Genomic DNA, 12651 nt, shown 5'->3' with positions numbered 1-12651 from the left:
TCAAAAGATAGGGTAAACTGGCATGTTTACTAGGCACAAAGGTCATCCCATGCTTGAAAAACGTTAGCATAGGCAGTGATTATTTCACAAGAAGAAGAATTATACACCATAAAGTCCCCTTTAGAGTTCTTAATGATATTACAAGAAATACCATGGCTTACCCTATCTTCTGTTGGACTTCGGACTCTTTACCAGAAAGGAAATGTGCCACTACATTCCAATAAGTGGAGCTGCATTTGGGATTGATAATTTCAGGCCTATCAGTCGGATTAGTCTTATTAGTAAAACCTTTTGAGAGAATTCCGTTAGCTTTAGAGGATAGGAAATTCAATGAAAATGTTATTAATTGGATTAGTAACAGGTCAACTAAAAGAATGGCAACAGTGACAAATTATAAGTATAAATACAAAGAATTTTCAATACTTGGAGGGGTACTCCATAGCTCAGTTTTGGGCCCACATCTTTTTCATATTTTTATGTCTAAACCCCCGATAACATTGCTGGATTGAACAGTTTGCAGATAATATAATTGCAGGAATAGTTAATTCTGTTAAGGATCAACTTGAAATTATACATCTGCCCCCCATTAATATTCAAAAATGTGCACGCTGTTTGGTCAGTGTGCATGTTGTAAATCAGAGTTATAGTAATGGAAAAAAGTCCGGTTGCCCCGACTTTTTCCATTACTATAACTCTTTTTTCACACTGTTTCACTATGTTAAACTCCTTTTAGTGAGACAGTTTGTAAAAAGCAACGTAGATCTTGCTTTCTCCGTTGCTTTCGAAAAATAATCAACTATTCAATGGGTTTAAGTTTAACATACAGATTTTATTTTAAAAAACGGAGATTCTCGCTCCGCTTTTTTTAAACTGTCTCGCTATGTTAAACCCATTTAACATAGCAAAAAACAGTTTAAAAAAGCAACGGAGATCTTGCTTTCTCCGTTGCTTTTGCCCACATTTCTGATATACTGCATAGGCATACGCATGCGCAGTACATCAGAACTGCCGCAGAATACCAGACACTGCGGAAGGGCAGCAAGAAGGCATTATACAATGCCATTATTTAAGAAAAGTAATTATTTTTTCTTAAATAATGTCATTGTATAATAGCAATAACCCACTTCTGGGTGTGGGTAATGCTGGATTTACCCACGGTTGGCTTTGTTTGGCCACTCGGGCTTCGCCCTCGTGACCAAACCATGCCAACCGTGGGTAAATCCATCATTACCCACACCAAGGCGTGGGTTATTGCTATATTCAATCATATTTAGATTCCTTATACATTTGGTCTAAACTGAATGGTATGGATTTCAATAATTCCAAGCTCAAGGTGCTAAATATGGTAAGGAAAAATCTAATCTATCCCTATACTATGGTCTTCTCTTTGATTTAAGAAAATGTGTCAATAAATATTTTAGTTTCAGTTTTGAAGGGCAAGTATGAACAAAATTATTTAAAATTCATGCCCACTTCTGAAAACATTTTTGAGGGCTTTTTCATAAAGGGATGAATTGGCAATGATCCTTATTTATGAATCAGTTGTAAGACCTTTATCATCATTATAGTTTAGGTTTTTGTACTTTCTCAAGAAATTATATTATTAAGCTTGAAAAGGTCCAGATGTTTTTTGCAAAGAGAATTAGGGATTTATCAAACTTACTGCATGTTGATAGATTGGCGAGGTTTAATGTATTGTCTGTGCAGTATAGAAAATTATGAGTTCCTTAAATATGGATTTTTAATTGTTTGTTTTGCCCTGATCTTGTTTGTGTACTACAGACTAATTTCCTACAGCATGAAGATGCCAAAGAAATAATACAGTTTAGTGTATATTAAGGTGGACCATTGAAAGGCTAGAAATGCATACTTCTAATTTAGAGCAAGAAAGAGATGGATACTGTTTGATGTCAGAGAAGCTAGGAATAGTAATTCATTTAAAAATAAGGGGGATTTATGGTATAGTAAAAATGTATTCTTGTGATTAAGTACATGCAGAAATGCTGGCTATTATCTCTGGTAAGATTCACGGCCAATTTTCAAACCTTTGAAACCTTTAAAAAAAGTTTTCCTCTGTTCAAAGGTAGAGAACCAAACTGAAAAACATCAATCCAACAAGGATTGTAAGACAGTTGTCAGAAAAAAGTACAGTTTTGTACCTACCATAAATGTAGATGTCCGATAGACATGCAACTGCAGTCATAACATGTGGGTTGTCCTGCCTCAGGCAGCCCTCAGTCGGCCGGATTCCAAAGTCTGGGTCCGACGCCGGCTGATGTCGCATTTCTCTCCGACGTCAGAGTGGCTGGAGTACATAAGCATCAGCCGATGCCATTTTCTCCAGTGTTTCTTGCCCCAGATGCCAGGTGCCCTCCAAGGAAGGCTGTAATCAAATTGGAAGACAAAAACAGGATTCCAGACAAATAAATGAGCAATAAAACAAATACACCATAACAGATATCCCCAGCTAAGAGTAACAGGGATAGGAGTGGACCCTAGGCATAGAGGGGTATGGAGGGAGGGAAAATCCGACTGCAGTTGCATGTCTATCGGACATCTACATTTATGGTAGGTACAAAACTTTACTATGTCCTTCAAGAATGCAACTGCAGTCATAACATGTGGGTAGAATACCATAGCTTAGCTGGGGGAGGAGGAATGCTCTAGGAAAAAGATGGTGTGGCAATCAAACCCTGCAGGACTGCCAAGCAAAGCCTGCTCTGGATCTGGAGTATAGAGGGAGATTGTAGTGTTTGGAGAATGTATGCCCGGAGCTCCATGTAGCAGCTTCTAGAATGTCCTTAGTAGGCACCCCTCTTAAGAATGCTGTAGAGGTGGCTGTAGCTCTGGTGGAATGTGGTCTGACATTGGCTGGAACAGTCTTTCCATGAAAGGAATAGCAGAATCTGATGCAATGTCCAATCCATTTTGAAATAGTCTGTTTTGAAATTGCTTTTCCTTGGACTGCAGGGGCGTAAGCTACAAAAAGTTGTTCAAACTTCCTACTGGCCTTGGTTCTGTCGAGGTAGTATCGAAGTTGTCTGTGAATGTCCAAGGTATGCAACAGTCTTTCCCCTTTATTCTCAGGATTGGGGAAGAAAGCAGGCAGATGAATGGCTTGATTTAAAGAAACCCTAGATACCACCTTTGGCATAAAAGTAGGGTTGGTCCTTAATGAAACCCTGTCTCTGTGAAAAATTATGAATGGTGGTATTGCCATTAGGGCCTGTAGTTCCGAAACCCTTCTTGCTGAGGTAATTGCCAACAGGAAAGCTGTCTTCCATGAGAGAAATTGCAAGTCAACTGAAGCTGCTGGCTCAAATGGAGGTAGAGTCAGTTTTCTAGGACAAAATTGAGGTCCCAGGCTGGCACTGGGGCCTTTCTTGGTGGCTTAATGTTCTTGATTCCCTGAGGAATTGCCTTAGCAAAGGGTGTGAAAAAACAGGAGGATCAGTGTTGTATCTAGCTGAAATAGCTGATGCATGTATCTTTATGGAAGAATATGAGAGGCCGTTCTTTAGCATATCTGCCAAATATTCCAAGATGAGTGGGATGTTCAACAATGATGCATCATGTCCCTTGCTGGTATTCCAATTGCTGAATCTTTTCCACTTTGCTAAGTAAACCTTTCTGGTGGATGGTCTTTGAGCCTCTGTTAGTATCCGCTGAACTTCCTTGGAGAGAGATAGGTTGAGGTTATTTATGGGATCTCCCAGGCTGTTAGCTGCAGTGTCTGAAGGTTTGGATGCACTGTTTCGAAGTTGTGTTGAGTCAAAAGTAGAGGCCATTGGGGAAGGGCCCACCTCCTGGTGTGACATATGCTCCGTAGTAGTGGGTACCAGTGTTGTCTTGGCCAGTCCGGAGCTATTATGATTCCCTTGGGTCTCTCTGCTTTGATCTTTAGTAATACTGAGGTCATCAGTGGCAGAGGTGGAAATGCGTAGATTGTTAGGAAGTTCCAGTTGAATGAGAGAGCATCTATTTTCCAAGCTTTTGGATGGTATGTCCTTGTGCAGAATTTTGGTAGAAGATGGTTGAAGTGAGAGGCAAATAGGTCCACTTCTGGCCTGCCCCATGTCGAAGTGAGTTGTGTGAAGACCTTCGGATGTAACCTCCACTCGTGTGGATCTGTGAAATTCCTGCTTAGGCTGTCCGCCAACACATTTTCTTTGCCTGGAACAAACTGGGATTGTAACTGGATGTTTAGGCTCAGTAATTTTTCCCAAAGATGCATTGTCAGTCTGCAAAGGGGGTAAGAGTGGGTGCCCCCTTGCTTGTTTAAGTACCACATCACAGTGGTGTTGTCTGTCCGTATCAGTAAATGGCCTTGCTGAAGTTGGTGTTGAAAGGCCTTGATGGCATGCATTACTGCCAGCATTTCCTTTTGGTTTATATGCAGATGTGTTTCCTTTGGAGACCATTGTCCTTGTATACATCTGCCTTCCATGTGCGCCCCCCATCCAAGGTCTGAGGCGTCTGTGGTCATGGTCTGTGTTATCTGTGGTTTTTTGAATGACATACCTGTGTTTGCCTGGCTCACCGAGGCCCACCAGAGGAATTCCTTTTGTAGGCATGGAATGAGCAGTATGATTGTCTCCAAGTTGTTGCTGTGTTGAGACCAAATGCTTTTTAGGTACCATTGAAGCTTTCTCATGTGTAGTCTTGCAAATGGAACTTCTCTTGCTTGTCTTCTGTCAGGTAAGCCATTTGAGAGGCTGTGTCTAGTTTGGCTCCTAAGAAGATTATTTGCTGGGATGGCTGCAGTCTTGACTTTTGGAAGTTGATTGTGTATCCCAGAGCTTGAAGTAATCGTATGACATAGTCCAAGTTTTTTGTCAACATCAATTTGTCGTCCGCTTGTATGAGGCAGTCGTCCAGGTACGGGTAAAGTTTTATCCCCTGGAGCCTGCAATGAGCAATTACTGAAGCCAGGCATTTTGTGAATACTCTGGGTGCAGTAGATAAGCCAAATGGCAATGCTGAGAATTGATAATGCTCTGGCCCTGCAAGAAATCTGAGGTATCTTCTGCAGCTGTGTCTGATAGGGACATGCAGGTATGCCTCCTTGAGGTCCAGAGTAATCAGCCAAGACCCCTTGCCCAGCATGGGAAGGAGTTGCTGTAGAGTCAGCATTTTGAACTTTGGTACTATGAGAAAGGTGTTTAATGCGGACAAGTCCAGTATTGGTCTCCATTGAGATTCTTTTCTTGGAACAAGGAACAGTCTTGAGTAAAACCCCTGGTCTTGTTCTTGTTGTGGAACTCTTTCTATTGCCTTCATCCGAGTCAGCAGAGTGATTTGCTTGATAGCCTCTGCCCTCTGGTTTTGTGGTAGGTTTGGCATGCCTTGTTTCCTTGGCAAGGTATGAAAATGGAACCTGTACCCTCGGTCTATAATGTCCAAAATCCATTTGTCCTTTGTCAGTCTGTGCCAATTTTCTGCAAACAGAGATAATTTCCAAGGGAGCTTCTATTTGTTCCCTGGTAGGTGGAAGTAGAGGAAAGTCATTGAGATTGTGGCTGTGGGGCAGGTGAAACCCCTGCGTCACTTCTTTGGTTTCCTGGCTGCCATTGTCGTCCCCTGTAAGGGCCTCTGTATTGGCCTCTTCCTTGGCCACGTCTGTTTTTACCCCTTTGAAACTTTTCTGGATTAGGAAAGGACCAGTTTTTTGAAGGCCAATTCCTACTGAATCTGGGGTTGAACCTGGAGGAAATCTTTCACCGTCTGAACTGATTTTGCTTTTTCTTCGATGGTCTTTAACACATCCTTAGCATTAGCACCAAAAAGCTTGTTCTTTTCCAAAGGTGCATCCAGAAGTTTTGCCTTTACATGATCTGGTAGAGGTTGATCTTTTAACCACGCATGTCTACGAATGACTGCCCCTGTCATAGCTGCCCTACATGAAGCTTCCAGTGCATCATATCCACACTGCAGGAAGTGATTGCTTACTTGCTGAGTGTTATGTACAGCTTCCTGCAAAGCCTTCCTGTCTAAAGGATCAGGAGTGGCTAATGTTTTTTGTAAATCTTCTAACAGGAAATCCTGATATTGTAACATATGAAAAAGGCAATTCAAAGCTCTCATAGATAGGGTAGTGGATGTGTAAACCTTTTGCCCCATCTCTCTAATGACCTAGCTTCCCTGTTGGAGGGCAATGGATTTTTAGAGGTGGAAGCTGAAACTCCTTTAGGCCCCTGTGAAATAGTTTCCAAATCAGCAGTATGGGCCCTGAATAAATGGGAATGAGATTCTGGGACCCTGTAATACCTGTCTGGCTTGGCTGGAGCAGGAGGAAGAGAATCAGGGGTAGCACTAGAGTCAGAATATAAATCATCCAAAACATCAAGTACAGGAGGAATAGCTAAGGGCCTGTGCTGGGGCTTCTTAAGGAAAGTCCTAAGGCGTTTTCTGGAATCAGAATATTCCTGTCCTTGCCACTTGAAATGCTCCCTCATGGTATGCAGAACTTCCCCAAAAGAAATATCCTCAGGAGGGGAGGCCGAGGGGATGGAATCTTCTGCATCCGAGTCCTCATAGGTCTGGAAGAGCTCTTCCTGGCTATCAGAGTGGACAGAGCCCTCAGAATCTTCATCTGAAGGAATAGGGTCAGAGGGTTCAATCCGGGGCCTTTTATCAGAAGGAGGCTGGGATCCTCTCTCAGGATGGGCCTGTGAACCTCTAATCATAGAAATTAAGTCAGCAGCCATGGACATAATTTGTGTCTCTGGAGTAGGCTGAGGTAAGGTTTTTGTAGTAAGATGCTTTGTTTTGCTGGCTGCCTTAGCCCTAGTGTAGGCCTTAATAGACATGGCCATAGGAGGCCTGGCAGCTCCACGCGCAGGAGTGACCTTGTCTACAGCAATGGTCTTGGGCATTTCCTCGGTTTCGGTATCCGGAGGAAAATCGATAACTGGCGTCGGAGTGATATCCGGAATCGAAGTCGTCGGTAATGCGGTGTCTTCGGTTCGGAGCGGTGGAGAGACCGTCTCAGAGGGAACCGGAGCACTTGTGCTTGGTTTTGGCGTGGAGTCGGTGGTAGACGTGGGCCGAGGATGTCGGTCCCGGTCTTTTCGCTTCTTGGGAGTTTGCGATGTCGGAAGTTCCGACGGCATGGTGTAAGCAAATTTATCGCCGAAAAAATCTTCAGCGAACTCCGCCCGGCGCCTGAGAGTGCGCTTGTTGAAGCGAGCACAGGCTACACAGGCCGAGACGTCGTGGTCTGGGCCAAGGCAAGGAAGACAGTAAGAGGAAATCCTTATGAGGTATTTGTTTACCACAAGAAAGACAATTGTTAACTTTTTCAGTAATTTCTGACATCGGCTGAGGCAAGAAAAGGTCCCCAATGGGGTACTTAGCTTTTTTGATGACTTCGGAATCGAAGAATACAGGAGCTGACCGACCGGCACTTGCGAACTGCTTCTGCTTCGGGCACCGCGGCAAGAAAGACTGAAGAAAATGGCGTCGGCTGATGCTTATGTACTCCAGCCGCTCTGACGTCGGAGAGAAATGCGACATCAGCCGACGTCGGACCCAGACTTTGGAATCCGGCCGACCGAGGGCTGCCTGAGGCAGGACAACCCACATGTTATGACTGCAGTTGCATTCTTGAAGGACATCAGAAATTAGTTGTTTGCATCCTTCAAAAGGAGTACATTTTGTCACTCAACAAACTGACTGCCACACAGCAGAAGGTTCAAAATGAAAATAGTACACAAATAGCACTGACAGCATTAGTTGAATACATGGTAAACAACTACAGCAATGCCCTTAATACTGCAGCCTTAGTTTTCCACTACTATAAGGCTTTTTCTGTATTTAACCACTCTATATTTCTCTGTCTTTGGGATTGGAAATGCAACAATTCCATTGTCATTTTTAAAAAGTTATTGTAAGAACAGATTGCAGTTTGTGGTATGACACAATGCAGTGGCTCATGATTTTACATCTAATATCAGGGTCCCACAGAGATCCATATTAAGTCATCTACTTTTTCACTTTTTACAAATGAAACACACCACATTACCAGTAGAGTCCAAATCATCAAATATGCAGCTGATTCTATGCTTTAGCACAGGGTAAGTAATGCAACATTTATGTGTTCTAAAATGTAAACATCTTTAAGAAATCTGCTATATTGCCTGATCAAAGTAAATTAGTAGAAAATGTAAAAAAGAGTAAACAACATTTTTGGAAAACAACCAAGATACCATTATTTTGGAAGATATTTTTATCCTAACAGGAAAACTCATATCACTGAAACAGTCGCTCAGTGGAAATATCTAAACACATGTATAACCTGTCCTTTGATGGCCATGTATCTATTACTTATCAAAGGAATCAACAAAAAGCTATGTGCACTGTAAATAATTAGCAGATGCCTATTGCAAGAAGCCAAACAAACATTGTCTACATTTCTTGTAATTACTAGAAAAACACAATGGTTCTACTGCCATAAGAAACACACAAACAATATATGCACTTCACAAGACTTCAGCATACTACTGAACAAATCAATCTACTGCCTAGCATCAATTCAAGTTCAAATATTAGCTCTTATCCAAGGTTCTTTTCCACTTCCCATGGTCCTAGCCATTCATGTTAGCTGATGGTTAGCAAGAGGCATGCCAAGGTGACCCTATCCCCAAAAACGTTATTTGGTTGACCACAGAGGACCAGCTCACTTTCACCCACAGTTTACTACATAAAGATCCATCTCTTTCCAAAAACACTATTTTTGTGGCACACAACAAAACTCCAAATAGAATTATATTGAATAGCAATTACGTGCAAAGATGAGCATTACACTGTTTCAGGATCCCATGTAATGCAGGGTATATCGGCTGGCAGAATAAGCGCCCTTTCTTTTTTGTCTCCTGTTTTTCCATTTCCTATGCCTCAGTACAGTACTGAGTACTGAGTACACAGCCTGCAATGAGGTGTGTCCTTTAGATATCTAGTGATGTTGCTCTGAATGTTACTGCTATGCAAGGCACATAGGCTGCAAAGTTGCAGCCTCTGTAATGTTCAAGCATCTCTGCATTGTTCATGCATTTCTGCCTCTGATCCACACCACTCATCAACAGCGAATATCAATTAAGCTGAATGTGAAACACTCTGCTTGCTGTATCACCCAAAAAGTAAGTAGATAAATATATACATACATACATGCATACAGGTAAATAAATAGGTAAATAAGTAAAGACATATATGTTTTATCACATCACAGCTGCAAAATATAAGCCTTTTTATCAAACAGTCAAACTAGTTGTTAGACAAAGATTTGGAAGGGAGACAACTACTATTCCTACTGTTGTTCCTTGGCTTCATTTACAAATTGTCTGAAATATTCACTCTCCTGGTGACTTGCTCTTGTGCAGTGAAATACCTGTGTTGTACAGCAACTCATTATACATGCTGAAATAAGCTGATTGGTAAAGTAGTAGTAGATGTGTACACTGGTGATCTAATGCTGCAGTGTACACAGCTACTTATATATGACATACTTCTGTTTCTGTTTTTATTATGACTCTTAGTGCACCTCTAACATGCATGACATACTAAGTCCTTTCTCTTTAAGCTATCCATTTTAAATACTAGCACCCGCTACTGTTGGTCCAGCAGCAGAACTCTCCTTCTCTCTGCATGTGGTACCTAGGCACATAATATCTGTGAATTCAGCCACCTCTTATTCTCTTCCAGCCTATATCTTCCAGAATCATTGTTTAATTACACAATCATTGCAAACTGCCATAATTAATTCACCATGCACAATGTTGTTTAGCACCCGTGCCTTTGTCAATGGTATAGAATTTTTTATACTGTCTTCTATTCCGATTACTTTCTAAACATGGCAAATGCTTGTTTAAATGATATCAAAGTATATATGTCTTTATGGAAAGCAGGTAACAAAATTAAAGAGCCATTACCTTCAACTTTTGTGTATGGCTTCCACTTGTAGAACCAGCCTCTGAATGGTTTGCTATTATATTCTGCACATTGCTGTGCTCTAAAATCCACACTATTTGTTTGGCAAGCTTGGATATTGCAAAGCTGATAAATTCTGTTTGAGCCTTGGCAGAAAAGTCCACCATACTGTGGCCTGAAAAACAACAGAAAGACAGAAAACCTATTGTAAACCAAAACAATGCTGACACTGTTCTTTAATTTGTATATGCTTTTGTAGTTAGACACAGGAAAAAGGTAAGGTGCTTTAAGTAATACTTTCTTTGGTTGAAGGTACACTGTCTTTCATTACCAAAAGATAAAAAGAGTAGAAAAAGAGCAAATGTGATGAAGCACAGAGCCATAAACTATTTATTCCATGTACTGCATAGTGGTTTATTGTAATAAATATATTTACCTCTTGTTGGTTTGGCACATGATTATTCAAACTGAAATCATGTAAAACTTGAGAAGTCATTACTCAAAACAGTAACAGGATTAAAATTGCAAAACAATAAAACTTTTTTTTTTGAAAAGGCAAGTCACTACAGTAATATAGCTAGGGCAAAGTGAATGGGCAATTACCCAGACAGCTGTCTTGTCCAAGGTGCAACTTGCAGATGTAAAAAAAAAAAAAATATATATATATATATATATATATATATATATATATATATATATATATATATATATATATATATAAATTGAAATACTGTATTTTTTACTTCCATTTAAACAACAATGCTTACATCCTAAAATGATGTTTAAGATCTTCTAACATGCCTCCTGCACATAACTCATCCTCTTGCTTTAGCACCACTCCCAAAAGACCTGTGCTTGGCTGTGCAGGTAGAGGGAATGGTGCTGCAGTCCATGAAAAACATTGTATTGGGCTGTATGACTAGTGTCCATAGAGAGCTGAAGGATGTAGTGTTTTGTTCACTGTGGGTGCATTTGGTGCATGAGGAGAAAGATTAGGGAAGAATAAAAAACATGTCTCTGAAGTAACTAGAGTTGCTTACCAATTCATTTTGGTGGTTCTGCATACTTTCTCAGACTGCAGAAGAGGTCATTAGGGTAAGTGCTTCATTTTGGTGCTTGTGCTTATTAGAACAAACTACTGAAGGTGACACTGGGGGTATTGTTTCATTTGGATGATTGTGCTTACTTGGACCAACTACTGAAGGGGTTGTTGTAGGAAGTGTTTCATTTTGGTAATTGTGCTTACTTGGACAGACTACTGATGTGGTCATTGGGGGAAATGTTTCATTTTGGTGCTTGTCCTTGCTTGGACAGACTATTGAAAAGGTCATTGTGGGGAAATGTTTTATTTTTGTGTCATTGGAGTACTTGCACATACTTGGATAGACTAGTAAAGGGTTCTTTGTGAGGGAAATGATTCATTTTGTTTTCATTGGAGTGCTTGTGCATACTTGGATAGACTACTAAGGGGTCCTTTGTTGGAAAAATGATTAATTTTGGTGTCACTGGAGTGCTTGTGCATACCTAGACAGATTACTAAAGGGATCTTTGTGAGAGAAATGATTCATTTTGGTGTCATTGGAGTGTTGGTGCATATTTATTTGGACAGACTACTGAAGGGATCTTTGGGGGAAATTATTAATTTTGGTGTCACTTAACTACTCAAAACTACTTAAGGGATTGTTGGTGGGGAACTGTTTCATTCTGCTATTATTTCAGTGCTTGTGCATACATGGACAAACTACCGAAGGGGCTGTTGGGGGGAATTGTTTCATTCTGGTACTTGAGCATACTTGGACAGACTTTTGAATGCATCCTTGTGGAATTTATTCAGTTTTTCCTTGGGCTTACATGGACAACTGACTGACGGGACCTTTGGGGAAATTGTTAATTTTGATGTCAGTGAAATTCTTGTACATACAAGGACAAACTACTGAAAGGATTGCAGAGACATTTAAGGAAAGAAAGCAAAAAGTTAAGCTACACTAGTGGCTTGATAGGCAGCAGTACAGCAAAGCGATAATTTTCATGTATGTTAATCTTGAGTTTAAAAGAAGGATAAAGTAAATCTTTCCACTATGACTCACCAAAGATTAAATCCCTTGATGATTTGGCTTGTTGAAATTTGTGTTTTTGCAAGGGAGCAGGCTTTCCTGCATCCCCAAAGTGGGGTTGAGCCACCCACACCCTCCAAATTTATATTGCTTGTCTCTTCTTGGTCACTGAAAAAAGCAACATATGTCTCTGCCTCTCATGAAAGCAATGTGAGGGGGACATTTAACTCCTACTATAGTGCTCACTGTACTTGATCTCTGTTATGTGTCTCTTGCAACGGTATGACTTTTCCATTCTTTCTAGAATATTATTTACAGTAGTAAATTATTCCTAATGCATTAGCTCAGATTTTTTCACACATTTTAAGTCAGTATGTAGGTCCCCATTTACTGTTTTGTTTGTGTCTGCATTCACTATTTCACCTCTGATTCCAATTCCTTCATAGGTTCATAGGTTAATAGAAGGTTACTAGGCTAATACCCTACTGCCCTTGCAAGCCTAGACATATTTATCCTAAGTTGCCCCAATTGTCGATGGTTAGGTGAGTGAAGATAGTTAAGGGTCCATGGTAGTTAATAATGACTTGGTCTGACCAGGATGGACATGGGTGCCACCCCAGGAGTGAATTTGCAATCACCCATCCATTGATCTAGATTGGATTTGAAGAGGGTC

At 40.8% G+C, this 12651-nt stretch overlaps 1 protein-coding gene across 1 annotated transcript in view; it reads right to left on the bottom strand.

The window, feature by feature from the left end:
* The window catches only part of ADAMTS18 (ADAM metallopeptidase with thrombospondin type 1 motif 18), a 403884-nt gene that overhangs the window by 176239 nt on the left and 214994 nt on the right, over window positions 1-12651 (bottom strand). Inside the window, exon 8 of the mRNA XM_044055552.1 lies at window positions 9927-10099. Within this exon, the coding sequence (XP_043911487.1) occupies window positions 9927-10099 (173 nt within the window). The remainder of the gene's footprint in view (window positions 1-9926; window positions 10100-12651) is intronic.

The sequence above is a fragment of the Protopterus annectens genome, chromosome 14.part0 (genome assembly GCF_019279795.1).
Source record: "Protopterus annectens isolate FY-2018-M chromosome 14.part0, PAN1.0, whole genome shotgun sequence".
Classification (NCBI taxonomy): Eukaryota; Metazoa; Chordata; order Ceratodontiformes; family Protopteridae; genus Protopterus; species Protopterus annectens.
Note: the sequence above shows the minus strand (reverse complement) of the source record. Positions and strands in the feature narration are given on the sequence as shown.